At 39.9% G+C, this 20,760-nt stretch overlaps 1 protein-coding gene across 1 annotated transcript in view; it reads left to right on the top strand.

Moving 5' to 3' along the window:
- The window catches only part of KICS2 (KICSTOR subunit 2), a 34,384-nt gene extending 19,958 nt beyond the window's left edge, over positions 1 to 14,426 (top strand). Inside the window, exon 3 of the mRNA XM_054580040.1 lies at positions 11,804 to 14,426. Coding sequence (XP_054436015.1) covers positions 11,804 to 12,620 — 817 coding nt within the window. The 3' untranslated portion in view covers positions 12,621 to 14,426. The remainder of the gene's footprint in view (positions 1 to 11,803) is intronic.
- Positions 14,427 to 20,760: the final 6,334 nt, after the last annotated feature.

The following is a 20,760-nucleotide window of genomic DNA, read 5'->3' as shown; positions in this document are numbered from 1 at the left end:
CCTATGTTGGGTGCATTTAGGTTTACAATGTTTATGTCTTCTTGATGGATTCTTCCTTTGAATATTATGAAGTATCCTTGTGTGTCTCCTTTTATGGCCTTTGTTTTGAAATCTATTTTGTCTGATATAAGTATTGCTACCCCTACTTTTTTTCCTGTCCCTTTGCTTGGAATATTTTTTTCCCGTCCCTTTACTTTCAGTCTGTGTAGGTCCTTTGTTCTGAGACGGGTCTCTTGTAGACAGCATATGTGTGGCTAATGTTTTATTATCCATTTAGCTACCCTATGTCTTTTGATTGGAGCATTCAATCCATTTACATTCAAGGTTATTATTGATAGTTATTCATTTTTTCCCTTTGTACCTGTGTTCCTCTCTTTCTTCATATTCTTAAAGCAGTCCCTTTAGCATATCTTGCAGTGCTGGTTTGGTGGAGCTGTATTCTTGTAGCCTTCTTTTGTCTGGGAAATTCCTTATTTTACCTCCCATTTTATTTGAGAGCCTTCCTGGGTAGAGCAGTCTTGGTTGTAGGCCTTTGTTTTTCATTCCTTGGAATATTTCTTGCCATTCTCTTCTGGCTTGTAGCGTTTCTGTTGAGGAGTCAGCTGCTAGGCATATTGGAGCTCCCTTGTTTGTTACTACCTCTTTCTCCGTTGTCGCCTTTAGGATTCTCTGTCTTTGATATTTGCCATTTTAATTATGATGTATCTTGGAGTGGGCCTCATTAGGTTTCTCTTGAATGGGACCCTCCGTGCTTCCTGGTCTTGTGTAACTTTTCTCTTAAATTAGGGAAGTTTTCCATCATTACTTTTTCAAATAGGTTCTCTATCCCTCCCTCTTCTTCTCCTTCTGGTATCCCTATTATATGAATATTATTACGTTTCAGGTTGTCCTGCATTTCCCTCAATGCCTCTTCATTCTTTTTGAGAGTATTTTTTCATTTTCTTACTCTTTCTGGGGGATTTTTTCTACCTTGCCTTCCAGTTTACTGATTCGATCCTCTGCTTCATCTTGTCCTGCTTTTGATTCCTTCTATTGTGTCCTTCTACTCAGAAATTCTATTCTTCATTTCCTCTTGCCTCTTGTTGATAGTTTCTATGTCCTTTTTCATGCTGACATAGTTTGCAGTAAGTTGCTAATAGTTTCCCTGTAGTTTTTGTAATTCTCTCTGCACTCGCTGAGTTCATTGAGCTTCATTAGAACTGTTGTTTTGAATTCAGTATCTGATAGTTTTCTTGCCTCTATTTCATTTAGTTCTCTTTGTGGGGATTCCTCCTTTCCCTTTGATTGGGGGGGTCCTTCTTTTTTTTTTCCATTATTTGCGAGACTCTTCTTTTCTGCTTCTGCTTCTTCAATTGATCTGTCTTGATTTCCTGACTTTGTGGTGTGAACTTCTATGTTAGGAGACCGCTGTTTTTTCTTTCTGGATTTGCCTCTGATGATGTCAGATGTTGACCCCATCTGACCTTAGACAGACTGTTCGAGACTTCCAGGAATCTACTGTATGTGGCTGTCTTCTTCAGTTGTTAATCTAGTCACTTTGCACTCAGCAGTCAGGCTTAGGCCTCACAGGGTGAGGTAGCGTCCCACCTGGAGGCAGAGTTATTGGGTCCTCTCACACTGCTGCCGCTCAGGGGAGTGGTCTGTCTGAGCAAGATGGCTCTTGCCATATGGGGGAGGAGTCAGCAGCTGGATCCTGTGGCTGCTTTCTCCGTTCTCTCCCAAAAGCCTCCACCTCTGTTCTCTCCTCAAGTATCTCTTGATTACGCTGCACCCCTTTGAGCCAGGCATCTACTATCTTTGGCTGCCATTCTGCACTTAGCAGTCAGGTTTAAGCACCACAGGCCAGGGCAGAGTCCCTCCTGGGGGCGTGGCTACTGTGTCCTCAGGCTCTTGCCACTCATGTCTGCCTGAGCAAGATGGCTACTCCTGAATGTCGGATGAGTCAGCACCGGGATCTCATTGTCTATTCCCTCAGTTCTCTCCCCAGAGCTTCCTTCCCCAGTCTCTCCTCAGGCATCTCTAGCCCACTGTGCCCCTGCCTTTGCTGGAGCCCAGGGTAAGTGGCTGCAAATAAAAATTTACGTGTTGGCCCTTTAAATGGCTCTTTTTGTCTCTAGCCAATCATCTCTGGCAGAGAGCAACCCTGCTTCTTTTCGCAGCTGGCTGTTGTCTGTGTACTTTCTGGGCTCTGGTGCTGTAGACTGGAGATCCCCAGTTATTGTTTAGACCCCACTTCTCTCAGGGGTATCCAGCTGGCCATGTAAATACCCTTCTGGCACTGCCTCCCATAGGTGCCCAGCCCTTTTTTCTCAAATCTATCACATTCCTTACTAGTCAGATGGTGCTAAAGCTGATTCTTCTGTCTGTCTGAGGTAGTAAGACTCCTCTCTCACTATTGTTCATTTGTTTGTTCCAGGTGGTTTCTCTACAATTTAATTGTCATTCCAGATTGGTCCTCGGAGGTCAGTGTGACTTCCATTCAGTCCTCTGCCATCTTGTCCCTCCTTTTTTTCCCTAGAGGGTAAAATTTTGTGATTCTGGATTGGGAGTTTAGAAATTTGTATGCTTTCAAAGTTCCCTGTGAAGATTTCTGGCCAAGATGGAAGTGCAGATAGATATGTTTTGCTTCCTTGCACAACCAAAAGAAGGACAACAACAAATTTAAAAACAAAAAACAACCAGAACTGTCAGAAAATTGAATTGTATAGAAGTCTGACAACCAAGGAGTTAAAGAGGAAACATTTATCGAGACTGGTAGGAGGGGTGATGATGGGCAGCCAGGGCAGTGAGGACGCTCAGCAAGGCAGCAGCTGCTGGACTGGGCAATCTCACATTCTCATGCAGATAAAATGGGATGAACAGTTGGGGAGTGAGACCGCACAACCCAGGGTTCCAGCACTGGAAACGAAAGCCTCAGAACCTCTGGTTGTAAAAACCAGGGGAGTGGGGGTTTGGCGACAGAAGAAACTCCCAGCCTCACAGGAGAGTCTGTTGGAGAGACCCACAGGGTCCTAGAAGGCACACAAACCCACCCACCTGAGAATCAGCCCCAGAAGGGCCCATTTTGCTTGTGGATACGGGGGAAGTGACTGAAAGCCAGCAGAGAGCCAAGCGTGCGGCACTGTTCCTTTTCTGATTCCTCTCCCACATACAGCGCCACGAAGCAGCAAAATGGGTTGCCCTGGCGAATACCTAAGGCACCACCCCTTACAACATAACAAGTGCGCCGAGACAAAGAAATATGGCCCAAATGAAAGAACAGATCAGAATTCCAGAAAAAGAACTAAGTGACGAGGAGATACCCAACCTATCAGATGCAGAGTTCAAAACACATAATCAGGATGCTCACAGAAATGATAGGGTATGGATGCAAAATAGAGGAAGTGAAGACTAAGCAAAGTGAAGTAAAGAAAAATATGCAGGGCACCAACAGTGAAGGGAAGGAAAACAGGACTCAAATCAACGATTTGGAATAGAAGGAAGAAACAAACATTCAAGTGGAACACAATGAAGAAACAAGAATTCAAAAAATAAAAAATAAAAAGAGAGAGGCTTAGGAACATTTGGGATAACTTTAAATGTACTAACATTGAATTCATAGGGGTGCCAGAAGGAGAAGAGGAATACCAAGAAATTGAAAACTTATTTGAAAAAATAATGAAAGAAAACTTCCCAATCTGGTGCAGAAAATAGACTTCTGGGAAGTCTGAGAAGCTCAGAGAATCCCAAAGAAATTGGACCCAAGGTGGAACACACCAAGACACATTATACTTAAATTACCCAAGATTAAAGATAAGGAGAGAGTCTTAAAAACAGCAAGAGAAAAGAAGACAGTTACCTACAAAGGAGTTCTTTTGCATAAGACTATCAGCTGATTTCTCAAAAGAAACCTTACAGCCAAGAAGGGGCTGGAAAGAAGTATGAAAGGCAAGGACCTACATCGAAGATTCCTCTATCCAGCAAAGCTATCATGCAGAATGGAAGGGCAGATAAAATCCTTCCCATATAAAGTAAAATTAAAGGAGTTCATCATCACCAAGCCCTTATTATAAGAAATGTTAAAGGGACTTATCTAAGAAAAAGAAGATCAAAATTGTGAACAGTAAAATGACAATGAACTCGCAGCTATCAACAGCTGAATCTGAAAAACAAAAACAAACACTAAGCAAACAACTGTAACAAGAACAGAATCACAGAAATGGAGATCACAAGGAGGCTTATCAGTAGGCAGGGGAAGAGGGTAGAATCAAGGAAAAGGTACAGGGAATAGAAGTATAATTGGTAGGTACAAAATAGGCAGGAAGAGGTTAAGAATAGTATAGGAAATGGAGAAGCCAAAGAACTTGTATGTACGACTCATGGACGTGAACTAAGGGGGGGTAAGGCTGGTGGGAGAGGAGATGCAGGGTGGAGAGGGATAAAAGGGAGAAAAAACATGGGACAACTATAATAGCATAATCAATAAAATATACTTAAAAGGAATAAAAGTTCCCTGTGATACTGATACATTGTGTGACAAAAATTGTAAAAATAGGAGAAAGATGCCAATGCTAGGATACGCTGAGTATTCATCTTACAGATACGTGTGCATGTGTTTGTGTGTATACATACGTGTATGTCTCCTAGGAATGATTACTATAACTTTTTCATTTTTATTTTATTAGATTTGTCATTTGTCTGTTATCTTGGAACCTTCTTTGAAACATCCCACTTCCCAGAGGCTTGAGAATCTCTCTCATTTGCAGCAAATGCCTAGATTGCATTCTTGAAACTCTGCAGGCTGCACTTAACTGTGCCAATCAGGCTTCTGACTGGATACTGATGGAGTCTGATGGAGCTGGGTTGCAGTACCACATACGGCCAATGGGTGTTTTCCTTCGCAGGCTCCATCTCCCACCCACACTACCTTTCTCTAATCATTAGGGGATTACTGGTCACAGATACATCCTAGCCTGAAAATTATCTGAATTAGAGGTTGTGGGTTAATTGGGACAACATAAATTCCTTACTTAAGAAATTCTGAAAAGTTGATAATCTGTATAATATATATTTTCTTTGGGAAGTGGGATTATTTTAGGTATAAATAAACATGACTTGCCCTTCGCCAGGATAACACCCTTTTTTCTATAGATTTTTTCAGGTTGGCATCTGTGCTACACAAAACACATTTCTTTCTTTGTCCCAATATTCTAGAGAAATGATTCATATTTTGGAATTCTGTTGTATTGAGTTAATCCCTTTCCCAAAGGACTCAATTTATCTTTCAGAGAAAGCTTATTTGCCCCCATATGTCTGATCCATGTCACAATACTTATAAAAAACTGGGTGAATCATCTTTTAAATCATGGAATGCTTTTGTATTAAAAAATTAACAAGCATGATGTATAGCATGGAGCCTAAACGTCTGGCCCTGATTTGAGATGCAGATCTTGTGTGAGTTATTGCGATGTCCAGTCTGCTTTCAGGGATGAATGGAAAGCATGTTTGGTTCTTTTCTCTACAAGCCCGTTGTATTCAGAATAGATTGGTGTTAAAGGTTTCCTCTTATGGCAAACTTAGTACGTAATTACACAAATACAAATTCTTATTTAAGAATCACAGTCATTTGTGATGCTGCATTTCAAATTGAATAATTAACATTATTCATAGAAGAGGTTTTGTGTGCCTTCTAGAAGAAAAAAACATGAATTTAGCTCATTTAGGACCAGAGGCTCTACTATTCTTTATACTCTTGAGGAGGGGTAGAACCGGGGTTTTTTCCCCCTAAGGAAGCATCAATGAGCTGTTTTTTGCATCGGTAGAATTTGTTTTCACTTTATTTATACTGTTTTATACAGTGATCATAAAAGAAAATTCTGGCTAATCTTTTTGTTTTGTGGTTAAAACAAAACTGAAAGAAGATTTAATGCCACTTAATATTTACTCTTCTAAATCAGGAATATAATTTTAACAAATAATGCTTTAAAGAAGTCAGCAACTATTTATGCATTCCAGACAGCTTTTTAAAACCCTCTGGTATGGGAATAATACACCATTCTGTGATGTTTATTCTTTAATTGTAATTTTATAGCTAGGATTTAAAGAGCATTTTTCTTCAGTTACATAAAATTTCTGTTTGTATTTTTTATCTGAATGCTTAAAATGACAGAATTCTCACCAAAGGCAGAACTATGATTTGTTTAGGCTTTTTTTCTTCAGAAAAAGATTTGTGATGATTAAACTGTTAATGAAACAGTCGTGTGTACAGTTCAACAGGGTTAATTATCGATCACTGAAAATTTCATAAGCAAAGCTAACAATAGTGCAATTTCTGTGAGGTGCAATCTACTCTAGGCACCTCCCATGCCTAAATTTTAACAGTGCAGACTTAAAGCCTTTTGTGATCTTGCCCAGCCTACCTTTTCAAATTCATCTAAGGCCCATCAAATGCCTTAAATTGCAGCCAAACTCTTAGTATAATGGAGGAAGCCTCAGAGAAATTTTTGAGGATTTTAAGCAGAAGCCACAAAACAGTCCATAGCTTATGTGTTCCTTATTTCTTACCTTGGTTCATATTATTTATTTTGCTTAAAATATCCTCAAATTTGTAGAGGAGGAAAAATATCTTTTTTCTCTGTCCTTCTAAGTTCTCAACTGGCATCCCTTTGACAAAAGACAGATTAACAGGAGAAAATATGAAGGTATTTAATATAAATTTTATGTGACAGCGAAGCCTTCATAAGAAATGACCTACAGGAAGCCGTTAACTGTGTTTTTATGCTTGATGGTGAGACTGGAGAGTCATGGGAAAATGTACTAGGATGAAAAAGAGGATGAGCTAAGTGTAGTAACTGAGGGAAGCAGCAAGGTCTGTTCCTTCAGATTTCTCTCTGTGTCCCTTAGTCTTGGGAGATGAAGGTGCCCTTTACTCAGGATTTGGGGACGGTGCCTTTCACTTGAGGGTTTTAATGGCCCAATTCAGGGGAGGATCAGTGAGTCCTTCCTGCACATGTAGCCCCCCAAATGCCTTCAGCTTAAAATATTCAGTATTGAAAGTACTAAAGATTTTGCTTACCTTGGTTTAGCCATCAATTTAAGTGGAGGCTGCAGCCAAGAAATGACAGGACAGCCGAGACTGGGCAGGGCAGCAGTGGGAGAATTAGGAAAAGATCAAGGGCAAAGATGTGGCATTAGAGACCAAGGCTAAGGTCACCCACCCCCTGACATTCCCAATTACTATGTATGGAAGTAAAAGTTGGACAGTGAAGAAGGCTGAAAGGGAAAAAATTGATTCATTTGAAATACGGTGTTGGAGGAGAGCTGTACGGATACCCCGGGCCGTCCCTGGACCGCCAGAAAGACTAACAAGTAGGTCCTAGAATGAATTAAGCCTGGAACATCACTGGAGGCAAAAATGACAAAACTGAAGCCGTCCTACTTTGGGCACATCATGAGAAGGCATAGGTGTTTGGAAAACCCAATAATCCTGAGAAAAATAGAAGGCAGCAGGAGGAGGAAGACAAATTGAGAGATGGCCTGACTCATAAAAGAAGCCGTAGGCTTAAGTCTACAAGAGCAGAACAGAGCTGTTGAATACAGGATATGGTGGATGTCACCCATTATAGGGTCCCTGGGAATCAGAGCTGACCTAACAACATGTACCTGTTTTGGAGTAGTATGTTTTAAATCCTATCACATTGTCCTATCGTATCATTTAGCTATTGCCACAATCATTCTGTATAACCACCATCCCAAAATTCACACTTACAGGCTTGCAGGCCTGTTTTGAGAGCTGCTTCCCTGGGTTAATCTTAGCTGGATAGCTTAACACTCTTGGTTGTAGTAGGCTTGGCTTATTGCTGTGAGTCTGGGGCTTAGTCTACCCCCACAAGCGTTCGTGCTGAGCCTGAGGCTAGAGGGGAAGCAGCTGTTCAGTGGCCATGGCCAAAGTGCAAAAGAGCAAGCCCAGCCAAGCTCATTTTAAGCTTTGCTTGCATCAGATCTGTTAACATCCCTTTGGCCAAAGCAAGTCACATGGCCCAGTCTGTCCACAGTCCAGGGTGGGGATATATACCACTCCTCAGGAGGGAGCAGCTCCAGAGACACATGGCAAAGGGTGTTGAGTTGGGTGGTTACGAGTTGGGACTAGAAATGTAAGCCTTCACCGTCACATAGCTAAATCCTTCCCACCCCCTCCCTTTTTAACAATTGATCCTATCTGCTCTTTAAGCTTTCTGGCTCAGTTCAGATACTCTCTCTGTGGCCTGCACAATAGGAATTGTTCCTTCTTCTAAACTGTTATTTAATTTTACCTGTCAGTAGAGATGTGCTACTTTCTATTTGTATCCATTATACCTCCTTCTACCATGGGAGGTCTTACAGGGCAAACTTCTGGCTAAATCATGTTTACATTGCATTTGTATCTAAAAACAAGTAAACTACTTGTTTTAAAAGAGAAGATACTACAGATTTTTTTATTGTGATAAAATACACATAACATAAAATCTATTGTTTTAACCATTTTTAAATGTACAGTTTGTGGCATGTCGAACACTCACATTGTTCTTACTGATTTATTTTTAATTGGGCTTCTGACTTCTCAAATGCACGGAACCTGCATACTTCTTTTAAGAAGTAACTTTCATAGGGATTTGTGAAGGAAGTAGTGTGTTTGTGTGCGTGAATTCTCTTTGTCTTTTTGTTTTTATTTATTTATTTTGGCATTTTAAAAAGCAGATGTTTTCTGCAAAATAGTTGTCAATTTATTCTGTGTTCAGACTCATTCAAGCTTGTTGCCATAGCTGAAGTGTATATTTTTGGGTTACAACAATTTAACAGATCCCCCTATAGTTGAGTTGTGAATAGAATGGGTATGAGGCACCCAATGGAGAGGAAATGGGGACATGATACATCGTAATACTGATCTCAAAGTCTTGGCAGAATAATTTTAACATTATTTTTAGCTCTTCTTAAGAATGAAAAATAGCTTCCACATTCACATTCATCCTAATGTTTAGCATTTAGGCACATTTAGTATATATTTATGGAAGAGCTTGTTCAGAATTCTTTCTGAAGATTTATACAGAGAATTCATGTTCTTTCAAGGAGAACGTTGGGTATAAAGGATGATTTCCAACTGGAAGTAGAAAAATAACTTAGAATATTGTTATTAGTTGTAGAATTTTATCCAATTTCATATCACTTTCTGTTATTAACAGTCTTACTGTGTTTATAGTTCCGGATATCCGTGGTCATAGAATCTTGTGATACTTAATGCTTATTAAGGTTAAGGGGTCTTAGCCTTTAGGCCAAGGGAATAGGAGCATATAATTCAAAGATTTTGAGACATGCATGTGTGTGTGTGCGTGTGTGTGTTAGAATTTCTTCGTGTTTATTCAGAAGCATGTCATGTTGAATAGTCAGTCCAAATTAGTTAATTAAGCACATGAGCTAGAGGATTTGAGATCTGTTTAATTGTTCTGATTCTTTGAGTAGATTGCCAGATGAGCCCCTCGACCCAGGTTTTAGTAAAAGAAAAAAGCAGTATTTGTCATCATCATCATGTGAATAACTACATCCTATGGATCACATAATACTCAGTTCCTATCGTACAACGTCCAACCAAGTATGGGCTCTCTTAATCATAATCCCCTTAGTTAGTGTTTAAATACATTTTTAAAAACTCTAAGTATACTTGTGAGAGTTTTTCCCTAATTTAATTGATATCTGACGTTTTCCCTTTCCGTGGGGACCAAAACCGAGCTTTGTGAGAAGCTCCTGTCTCATTGACGGTGAAGCAACTACATCACATGGGCGCCGGCCTGTACGTCATCTCCTGTGTTGCCTGGGGTATAAGGTACGCTGAGGAAACGGGGGCTCTTGCCCACACCTTTGAAGTGGGACCACTTCCTGACATGATTCTGTACATAGAAACCCTAAAGATTTCACCAAGAAACTATTAGAACTGGCAAATGAATTCAGTAAAGTAGCAGGCTACAAAATTAATATCCAGAAACCAGTTGCATTTTTATATGCCAATAATGAACTATCAGAAAGGGAAATTTTGAAACGGGCTCACTTGCTAAGATGGTTCCTGCAACTTTTGCAGAGGCTTTGGGTCTTTAGGAAGAGAGTATGGGCTTGATGTAGGCTCCTTGAGAAGGAAGGCGCACCCGGCATGGCCATGAACTTCCCTGGGCATTTCTCAGAAGAGAAGATTGAGCAAGAAAGCTGAGTGGTCCAAACAGAGAGCACTCTCCTTAGCCATTATGTCCCTATTACAGAATTTCATTTAGGTCATAGGCAACAGGCAGAATCAATGAGGCAGAAACTAGGATTCGAATGTTAACATAGCACATATACTGAATTTCTGCTGTGTGCCATGTGTTGTAGAGATAAAGGAGTGAAAGAGACAGGCAGGGTTTACTTCCCTTCAGTGTGGATCTCACAGCAATGGTAACCTATGTCCCAGTTTGTCTGGTAAATTATATGATTGAGCTACTAAAGAGGAAGACAGGTATTAAGAAATGAGAGGGTATAATTGGGGGACCTGACCTAGTCTGGGGGTAGACAGAGAAGACATTTCTAAGGAGGTGGCTCTGAAGAGGAGGCCTGGAGCATCAGAAAGAAGTATTGATGCAAAGGGGTCATGCTCTCACTGACCTCAGGGTCTCTGCACTTACCCCTTTCCCCCTCTGCCCAGAGGGAGGATGCTCTCGCATCCTGTCCTTTTTCCCCCTCAATATTGTCATTACAAGTAGAATACATTTTATAAACAGTGGGTAGCAGTTCCTGAGTTATAAAATTAATTTAGTGAGTAGTAATCAAATTAAAAATATACATATTATTAAATATCAAGAATATATTGTGCATAGTAAGGGTAAATGATAAGTTAAACCATTTGTGTGTGTGTGTGCGTGCGCGTACTAAATCACAATATAAAGTTAGTGCACTTCTAACTGTAGACCATGGTCAAAAAATTTTTTAAACATTTTATCTATAACAAGTAGAAATGAGATCACACTACTACCTTGATCTTCTGTGCATTTCTAATTATTTATTTAATGTCTAGAGAAAGTGAGAAGAACAGGAATGTGGCTCAAGCTAAGAAGGGACCAGATTATTCAAGCCTTTTTAAAGATTTTAGATTCTATCCTAAGATAAATGGAAAATGATTAAGCTGTTTTGTTTCTTTTTGTTTAGCTGCAATTTTATTTTTAACTGTGATTAAATGTTAAGGGAATTTGGTAACTAGAATTGAATAAGGGCTTTCTGATAAATGTTCTCTTACTTTAATAGACATTTTTTTATTATATACTATGTTTCAGTTATAGGTTTATAGTCTGTACTCTTACCTGAAAAGCACGCATAATAATACCTTATGGAGTTACTGTGAATATTAAATGAGTTTAGTGTGTTATGTACACACTCAAGAGCTGTTTCAGTGACCTTTTCATTACTTGTGCATCTTTAGGAATACATCCTGAAAAGATGCCTTGAGTCACACGATTACCAGAAAAAAAAAAAAAAAAGAATTATAGCTAGTTTCCATGTATTTGAAAAAAAGGTGGCCACAACTCTCAATTTTTTCTTTTAAACATCAGGCTATTTCCATAGGAGAATATGATGTCGACATAATTCTGAAATGGTGAAGTTATGTCAAAGTGAATTTTTAAATAAGTCAACATGAAATCCTTCCATTTTTCCTTACCCTGCGTCCAAATGTAATATTATTTGTCTAACCACATTTTTTTTTGGAGGGTAGAAACTGTCAACATAGAGTAATATTTCCACTTATTTCTATGAATTTCCCTTCCCCCTTCAGATTTCACCACCCAATCCTCAGTCCTTTGGAAAGCAGTTTCCAGCTGGAAGTGGATGTCCTGAGTCACCTCCTGAAGGCCCAGGCTCAGGTGTCAGAGTGGAAGTTCCTGCCATCGCTGGTTAACTTGCACAGTGCACACACCAAGCTGCAGACGTGGGGCCAGATCTTTGAAAAGCAGCGGGAGACCAAGAAACATCTGTTTGGAGGGCAGTCTCAGAAGGCTGTTCAGCCCCCACACCTTTTCCTTTGGCTGATGAAACTCAAAAACATGCTTCTTGCCAAATTTAGCTTTTACTTTCATGAGGCTCTGAGCCGACAAACGACTGCTTCAGAAATGAAAACGTTGACTGCAAAAGCCAACCCAGACCTGTTTGGAAAGATTTCCAGCTTCATCAGGAAGTATGATGCTGCCAATGTGTCTTTAATCTTTGACAACCGAGGGTCTGAGAGCTTTCAGGGTCATGGCTATCACCACCCCCATTCCTACAGAGAGGCCCCTAAGGGTGTGGACCAGTATCCAGCCGTGGTCTCTCTGCCCAGCGACAGGCCAGTCATGCACTGGCCCAATGTCATCATGATCATGACAGACCGCACGTCCGACCTGAACAGCTTGGAGAAAGTGGTTCACTTCTATGATGACAAAGTTCAGAGCACCTACTTCCTGACCCGCCCAGAGCCTCACTTCACCATCGTTGTCATTTTTGAGTCAAAGAAATCTGAAAGAGACTCCCACTTTATTTCCTTCCTTAATGAGCTCTCACTTGCCCTTAAGAACCCCAAAATTTTTGCAAGTTTGAAACCTGGATCCAAAGGTTAGCAGATTATTTGTGTGAAAGGTTTTCAAGATAAGAAATTGTGTTCTTAATTGCTCTAGTTATCTACAGTCGTCTGTGATTAGAGTTTTGATCCATTCATGCTTCTTTCAGACCTAAATTAAAGACAAATCATCCCTAATTATGTTGCACACTTTATATGCAATTAAGGCCAATTGAATAAAGTATCCAAAGAGGAATCTAGGAAGTGATCATGGCTACTGTGTATCTCCATGAGAGAGCAAAGTACTCCCAGTATTTTCTCCTATTTTTCCTGTATTTCATGTAGACTACATATTTATTGGGCTTTGATGTTTCTTTCCAGATGTTTTATATTCCAAGCATTGTGTTCTAATGCCATTCCACATGCCCTCTCTCTTCCCCTCTTAGCTGGAGGAGTCATTGAGATAAGATGTTAAATGGCCTTTTTTAGAATTAGGACTGGGTGTTTCCTATCTCGTAAACTAACCAGTTAACATAAAGTTATGTTCTATTATTCTGATCTCTAAATGAATACTTTTGATGCCAAAATTAAAGTCTTGGTGAGAAATTTCTACTACTTATTAAAGTTGAATGTAAATCAGAATAGTAGGATAAACATCAGGTTTTAACAGCTCAGAAGCCCGTAAGGCAGCTTTAATAGCCATGGGTCCTTTTGGGAAAATCTACACACCTAACTGCATTTGTTTGTACCCTTGTATATTTTGAATTTTTCATGCTTTTAAAGTCAGCATATGCCATTATGTGGGATTCTTCACTCTTCAGCATATTATCTGCTTGGCTTTCTGTTTATCACCTTTCTGCTGAAATGTATGTTCATGTTTGGCTCCATCCCTGGTTATTTTTAGGCTGAAAAAACATGCACTCTGGGTTTTTCAGACACTCTTATTCATTCATGCCACTCAGCCCACTTTCATAAAAATCAAAATAGAATCACTGCACTGGCTAAAAATCAATTGTGCATTCAAAAGACCTCTTCATAGTTGCATAATCAACTTAAGCACATCTGAACTTGGGATTCATGCCTATCTCCTCCAAATATTTTTAGAAGTATTGCTACATCTTAACACATGCTACCTTACCTCTTTTCTTCAGTGGGCGTTCATGAGGAAGAAGGCATTAAGGTGGAGACCTTTACTTCTAGCTTATTGATTCAGAATAAAACTAAGCCACAAAGAGTAATTGAGCTGTTATTTGATAGTTCCTTCAAAGCTCGTGTGCAATGCAATAGTCCAGACAGTCCTGTTTCTCATGATTGCACGAAGCCACTCTGTTATTGGGCGACCACAACAGACAAGCCAGAAACATTGCAGAGGCCAGAGGAGCCCTCCAAGGTCCATAGGAGGTCTTCCACCTCAGTCTGGATTACCTGGTAGAAGAATCCACTGGTCTATTTTCTGAAGAGAACACGTTTTTGTTTTTGTTTTTGTTTTTCTCCTAAAAAAAGTCATATGATTTGTAAAAAGCCATTTGCTTTAATTAGAAAGTAGTCATTTATCTCTGCAATTTATTCACTCAGATTCTATAAAAATCTGAACAGATTGTGCAACTTTGACCTTACATAAAACACTGAAAACAATTGGAACTGAAAAGTTAAATCATTTTTCCTCCCTTTTGTGTTTTGGTAAGAAGCTGAAAAATATCCCTTGATGTGTGCGTTGTCTTTGTCCTAGATAAAACCACCATTAGCCTTAATGATACGGTCTCCCATGTACCTAAAAGAAAATAACGTGGAGAAGAGTATAAATAAAACATATATACAATACTTAAATAACTACTCCTCCCTAGAACATATTTGAATTGTATATTTATTTTTAAACATATTTTGGTTTAAGTCAAGAAAGTCATTTTACTCTGAGATTTGTCATTAAACTCAGTAATGATCTGTAAAGTCTATGTTTTGCTAATTGGAAGAGTAAATCTGCACATTTTCCATAGACTGCTTATTTTGAAATTTGTTTCTAAACCACCGCTTGATCGATTCTCATGGGTAACTGCGAGTGTGTTCAGTCAACACTGAGTTTGCCAGCGAGCCCATCGAGGAGTGCTTCTTGTTAGCGTGCTGTTCGGACCCAGGGTGGGCGTTTACCACTGTCCTCTCTCAGGTCCAACTATGGCATCGGACTGTGTCGTTTTAGGGAGTGTGTGAAATCAGAGCCTGATTCTTAACTGAGGAGACAAAATCCTTTATATGATCACTTTGTACATGTGCACATATTGGAAAAAAAACTTACTTTCAAGGAAGAAAATAGTTGATACTTCACTGCGCTCCCAGTAGAGTCACTCAGGTGATCTTTAAAATACCATGTCCACCCTTTGTTCTAGCAGCAAAATTGCATTTTATTTCTTTGCAAGCCAGCCTCTGAGCTGGACTTCCTTATCTCTAAAATGGGGATAAGGAAATGTGGGCTCGTTTTCCAAGAATACATGTAAGAGTGCAATGAGATCATGCATGTAAAAAAAGGCTCTGAAAATGCAGTTGGGTTTGAAAGCTGTATAAATAAAAGATGGACCGCGCTCTCCTTAAAGTCAATGCCTCTCCCGTTCTCATCTTTCTCCCCAGGACATTGGCAAACCTGTGCTTAGTCATGAAGTTTGAACAGTACTTAAAGAACTAGTTTAGAAGAGGAGGCAGACAAATGCTTAACCAACCCACCTACTCTTCTTAATTTAGAATTTTTGTGGTTCTTTGTTCCCAAGTTTTCATGGTTGGTTGACAGCATCATTTCAGTTCTTCTATATTCAAACTGATTTTTTTTTTTTTGGTCTATTAATTACTGAGAGGTGTGTTAAAGTCTCCTATTGTGATTGTGTACTTTTCCTTTATTTCTGTCAATTTTTGTAGTTTGAAGCTCTTTTATTAGGCCAATATACATTTATAATTTTTCTTTCACATGTATTAACCACTTATCATTACAAAGTTTTCTGCTTTAATTCCATCACTACTTCCTGCTTTGAAGTCCATTTTTATGATCATCCCAGCTTGCTTATGTTTACTATTTGCATGGTATGTCCTTTTCTATCCGCTCACTTCTCATCTATTTGTGTATTTTTAAAGCATCTATAGTAAGAACTAAAGTGAGAAGACTGATTAAAAAGAGCAATAACCAACTCTGTGCTTGCCAATCAGATGCCTTTTGATTCAATTATTTAGTTCATTTCTCCTGTAGATTTTTTCCCCTTACAGTCAGGATTTTGTTAATGGTATCTTCAAAACATCATTTAACATGTATGTTTATCCTTTCTTCCCCTTTCATATTTGGAGTTATATCAAGAGGTCTGATCAGATTTAGTTTAGTTTTATAATAGTAGTGTTGTGTGTTTTATGAGGAGGCAGCTAAAAGCTGACATTACCTAGATCAAAATGGTCAAATGGAGAAACTTCACCTCTGTTTGGTTACCTTGAAGAACAGTTCGTATAGGAGTGGCTGGATAAATGCTTGGTTCTTATGCCAGTTTTACAAATAGTGAGTGAGTTCTCTTAAACTTTCCAGAGATGCAAGGGAGTTGGTTTTTTTTTTTATGAATTTATGAGTATTCCTGCCTCTTAGATTTTACCCTAAATTTGCAATAAAGCAGCCATTCTCCCCCCACTCTGTGCCACAAGACACTTCTGTGTAAATATTATGGCTTTCCCGTATTTGTTTGTGGTTAATTTTCTCTCTTAATTACTATTGACTATTTTCTTCCCCCTTTCCCTCCTATCCTTTCTCCTCTCCTCTCCCTCCCCCCTTCCTTAGTTTCTAATATCTTCCTCACCAGTTTCACTTTTGTCATGCCTTTCCCATGCCTCAGGGGGCCAGGACATACCCCAGTGGTCTCTGACCCAGTTTTGGAAAGTAGCATCTGAAAGTATTTCTTTTGATGGTTTTACAACTCGCCTTTTTCAAGCAGCGACAGAGGAATGCACAGTGTGGAGAAGTTCAGTGTTACTGCGGGTTGGGTGACCACAGTGAAGCGCGTCTGCTTCATGAGCACCGAGTCATTTGGACAACGACAGCCAAGCAGTGCTCTATGTATGTAGTAGATTATTTGGCTCAGAACTAAAATCTTTTTAAGTTTATTTTTACTAGAATTTTTAATATTAAGTCAAAGATCATTCTTAGTCTATTTTCTATTTGCTGTAATTCATCTGTATAAAACATTACGTTAACTTCTGATTTTATTTTCCCTTCAAGTAAATGTTTAACAAAATAGATTCCGCCTCCCCCCCGCCCCCGCTTCTCACTGAGGAAGGAAAAACATGGCATGTGACTCCTGGAGAAAGCCCAGGAGGTAGAGTTCAGCAGTTCCCCTCTACTTTTTCTACCAGGTTTCTGTTGCCAATGCAGTTATTTCATGGCCTTTGCCTGAATAATGAAAGCTGCTTCTCCAGAGAAAATGAATCAGAAGAACTAGGTTTCTGCCTTTGGAGATTTCTCTTGGGATCATGTAAATCCATAAGGTTCATTAATGCAAGTATTTTTGACTTGCCTATGTTTCAATCTGGTCTTGATTTTTTTTTTTTTTTAAATTGTTTCTGGGATACTTTAAACTTAAAACCATGTGGTATGTGTAAGATATCAATGTTAGACAGTGGAGAGATGCAAATGGGATTCCATGTCAGTAGCCCCATCCATACCTAATGTCAGAACCTGGGGATAGGATTCTGAGCGGTGGCTCAATTCAGGGAGGGTCGTGAGAGGCAACTGCGTTGGGGGCGTTCTGAAAGAGGGTGGCTTACACATGCAGTGGCATTAGCAGGAAAGTATAGGGTGGCACCTGACATTGACCTAGCAGAGGAAGACAGGCATTTGGACTTTGGGTAACTTTGTCTCTAGGGGGGTGAATTCTGCTTTTGCTGATCTTAAAAACTGCAGAGACATTCCAGAATCCAGTTAAATTTGAAAATCTGACGCCTCATTTAATCTGAGATTTATAATGATTTAGCTAATCAAACTTTTAGGTTGGGTCTAGACTTATTTTTGTATGACAAGATATGGCAGTGCACGACCCCCCTTGACCCCTTGATCTTAGTCTCTGTCACCTCAGTCTAGGCAGATGTTACAGAAGTCCCCAAGGCAGAAGCAGATAGAGTACATGAATGATACTTTATTAAACCTCAGCTATGCTAGGGGTAGTAATACAACAGCCAACCAAAGCAAATAAGGAGCCTGCTCTGTTGGTGCTGGTGGTAAGGTGGGCTCCAGGCAGGCCAGGAGCCAAGACAGCTCTAAGTAGAAAGGCAATGCATACTCTTTAAATTTATGGTACTTGCGTACCTCTCTACCAGTTTTGGAAAAATCATGATACCTTGATGGATTTTCTTTTTAAAATCTGAAATAAACATCATTACATTTAAATAGTTTCAAAAAGCTATGTTTTATACACTTTGTCACATATTATAAATATTGATGTTTAAAATTCAAATGTTCTTTTAAATGTATCCAGTGAAACCTTGATACAGCAGTAGAGTATTGATAACCATCATTTTCCGTATTTAAAATTATCTTAAGCTTTGTAACAGTTGGAAATATTTTATCACTCCTCTTGTTTCTTGAACTCTATTTTACTTCTCCCATAGAATTTGGTCCTAATATGATTTTTTTTCTTAAAAGTCTTGTTGATCACCTATTAAATGCTTCACAGCATTATACATATAAAAATATTATACTAATTTTTTTACTTTTATTAGTATTTATTTTATGCTGAATTTACTCCTGGGTCATAAGCTTCCATTTCTTCAGTTTCTTCTGGAATATCTTTTTCTTCTGCACAGCCTTCTCATCTGATTTAGGAACAATCTGTTCTTTTTCAGTAGGATCCTCTCAATGTGGCAGGGAGGGCTCACATATAGGGTAATCCACCCATCGGCTCTGTAAGTTCTGCACTGCACCTTGGGAGCTTTGTTCACCTGGGATGCGCTCAATGACCATAGAATCTACACCTGGGCCCTTAGGTTAAGCGTTACTCTCTGCATTTTTAAGCATGTGCTGCAAAAATTCAGCACTCTTTTTGTGCCACTGACTCTGCATCCAGCCCCACTGTTTGGCCTGGGCACACCTACCAACTCCACCATTGTAACAATGGAATGGCACGCATTGCTTCTGTAAAGTGATATCTTTCAGGTGCTTGGTGGCTTTTCAGATATGCATAGCTTTGATGGCCTGGGCAGTTTCACAAGCATTCTTAAAGTGAACATGAAGATTTGAACCTCTTGATTTGCATGGTTTTGTGGGGTTTTCTGGTTCAAGTGAATAGTGAACCATTTTCAGAGGTCACCTCTGGCCACTTTCAAGTGCGGGAGGCTCCGTCCCACAGAGTCTTCCCGGTTGCCATAGATGAAGAAATAAACTGTACCAGACACGATCTGCCTGTCAAGCCCCGAGCCCTTCTCTTGCTTTTATTGAGTTTAGCTCGTATAGAGATAAATAGTATGCGGGTAAAACGCATCAATCAATGTTAAACAGTAATGATTAAAGGAAGAAGATATGGTTTAAGGATAACAGTAAAGGGATTACGAGAGTTTTTCTGCGTCAGGGTCTGGTAGACAGAGTGACAACCATTCAGTCCTAAAAGCTGGGAAAATAAACTCATGCTGGTGTTTATTTTTGGACCCCAAACACCAGTATTCATGAACTTGAGGGCATTCTTAGAAAAGCAAGTTTCATAGGATTTAATGCATTCCTTTTCCAGGCCTAATTGCCCCCAGGAACCACCTGATCCAGTTTAGGGCTGTACCTGCCTCTAGTATTGTATCAAGCCTGAGTCAGGCGCAGGGAACAGAGCAGCCAAGAGATAAAGATTATATTTCAGATAGAATGAGGACTCTGGCCATGACGAAGCTGAGGGGTGAGGGTCTTTTGCCCCTTCTCTGTGTCCCTCAAGTCCTTCCCTGATGGCCCCTATATGACTGTGCCTGTCTTAGGTTGACCCTGGCATCAAGGGGTCCTACCCATCATTGACTAACCACCCATCCTCCGGGGCCAAGCAGGGTGATGTGAGGGAGGCAGGGGCTGTGCCCCTGTCAGGGGGGCAGGTTTTTGTCTCCTCAGTGGCCTGTTTTCCCAAGGCCTCCTTACTCAGCTCCAGCCTGGGGGCCCTCTTGCCTGTCGGCGAGGCTACAGTCCCTGAAACCAGGCGGGATGGCTCCCGACATTTGGGAAGAGCTAATATTTATACTCTATATGCTATATGTCCTTTCTGTTCCATAGGGCTCTAAGAGTTTAATGACCAAATAGCATTTATATTAGAAATCTTATTTGAAAGACATCTTTTGATGAAACAAATAGGTAGAATATTTATGGTGACCTGATTGAAGAAATTGTCAAATTTTTCTTTATATTTATACCCTGCAGTAATACCTTGTGTTAAGAACTGTGAAAGTCTGAGAGATTTTACAGATTAGCTTGCCACAGTTTCACATAATATGTTGTCAGAGGACACAAGACAGTAATTACAGCAGTAACACTGGAATATCACAGTTTTGCAACTTGAGGCCCAATTCCCTCAGGGCCAATGTGGATGGATCCAGATGGATGCCTGCTCATGCAATAGGTTGCATTTCAGCAGAGAAATTATGATCTTAGGAAACTCAAATATTTTATAATGGTGAGTGAGCATGATTTTCAGTTGCTTGTGGGAGACTTTATGCTGGACAGTAAGTTTCCTAGGAAGGCTGTGGCAAAGTACCACAACTGAATAGCTTAAAGCAACAGAAATGTACTGTCTGTAGGCTGGACGTATGAATCAAGGTGTTGGCAGGGCCGTCTTCCCTATGAAATCTGAAGGGGAATCTTCCCTTCCCTTCTAGCTCCTGCTGGTTTGCTGGCAATTTGTGGTCTTCCTTGAATTACAGTTGCATAACTCCAGCCTCTGCCTTTGTCATCACGTGCTGTTCCGTGTGTCTCTGTCTTCACTTGGCTGTCTTCTTATAAGGACACCAGGCCCACTCTACTCCCATATGACCGCATATTAACTAAGTACATCTGCAATGACCCTATTTCCAAATAAAGTTACAGCCTAAGGTACTGGGAATTAGGACTTCAACATCTTGGATGCATGGGAGGGAGAATAATTCAGCCCATAACAGTAAAGCTATCTGCCCTTTGCTCCAGAGACAGGGGCTACTGTGTTCAAAGCATGCTTGCAATGCAGTCTAGAACT

The sequence above is a fragment of the Pteronotus mesoamericanus genome, unplaced genomic scaffold (genome assembly GCF_021234165.1).
Source record: "Pteronotus mesoamericanus isolate MK-2021 breed Mesoamerican mustached bat unplaced genomic scaffold, CSHL_Meso_final contig_56, whole genome shotgun sequence".
NCBI lineage: Eukaryota > Metazoa > Chordata > Mammalia > Chiroptera > Mormoopidae > Pteronotus > Pteronotus mesoamericanus.
Note: the sequence above shows the minus strand (reverse complement) of the source record. Positions and strands in the feature narration are given on the sequence as shown.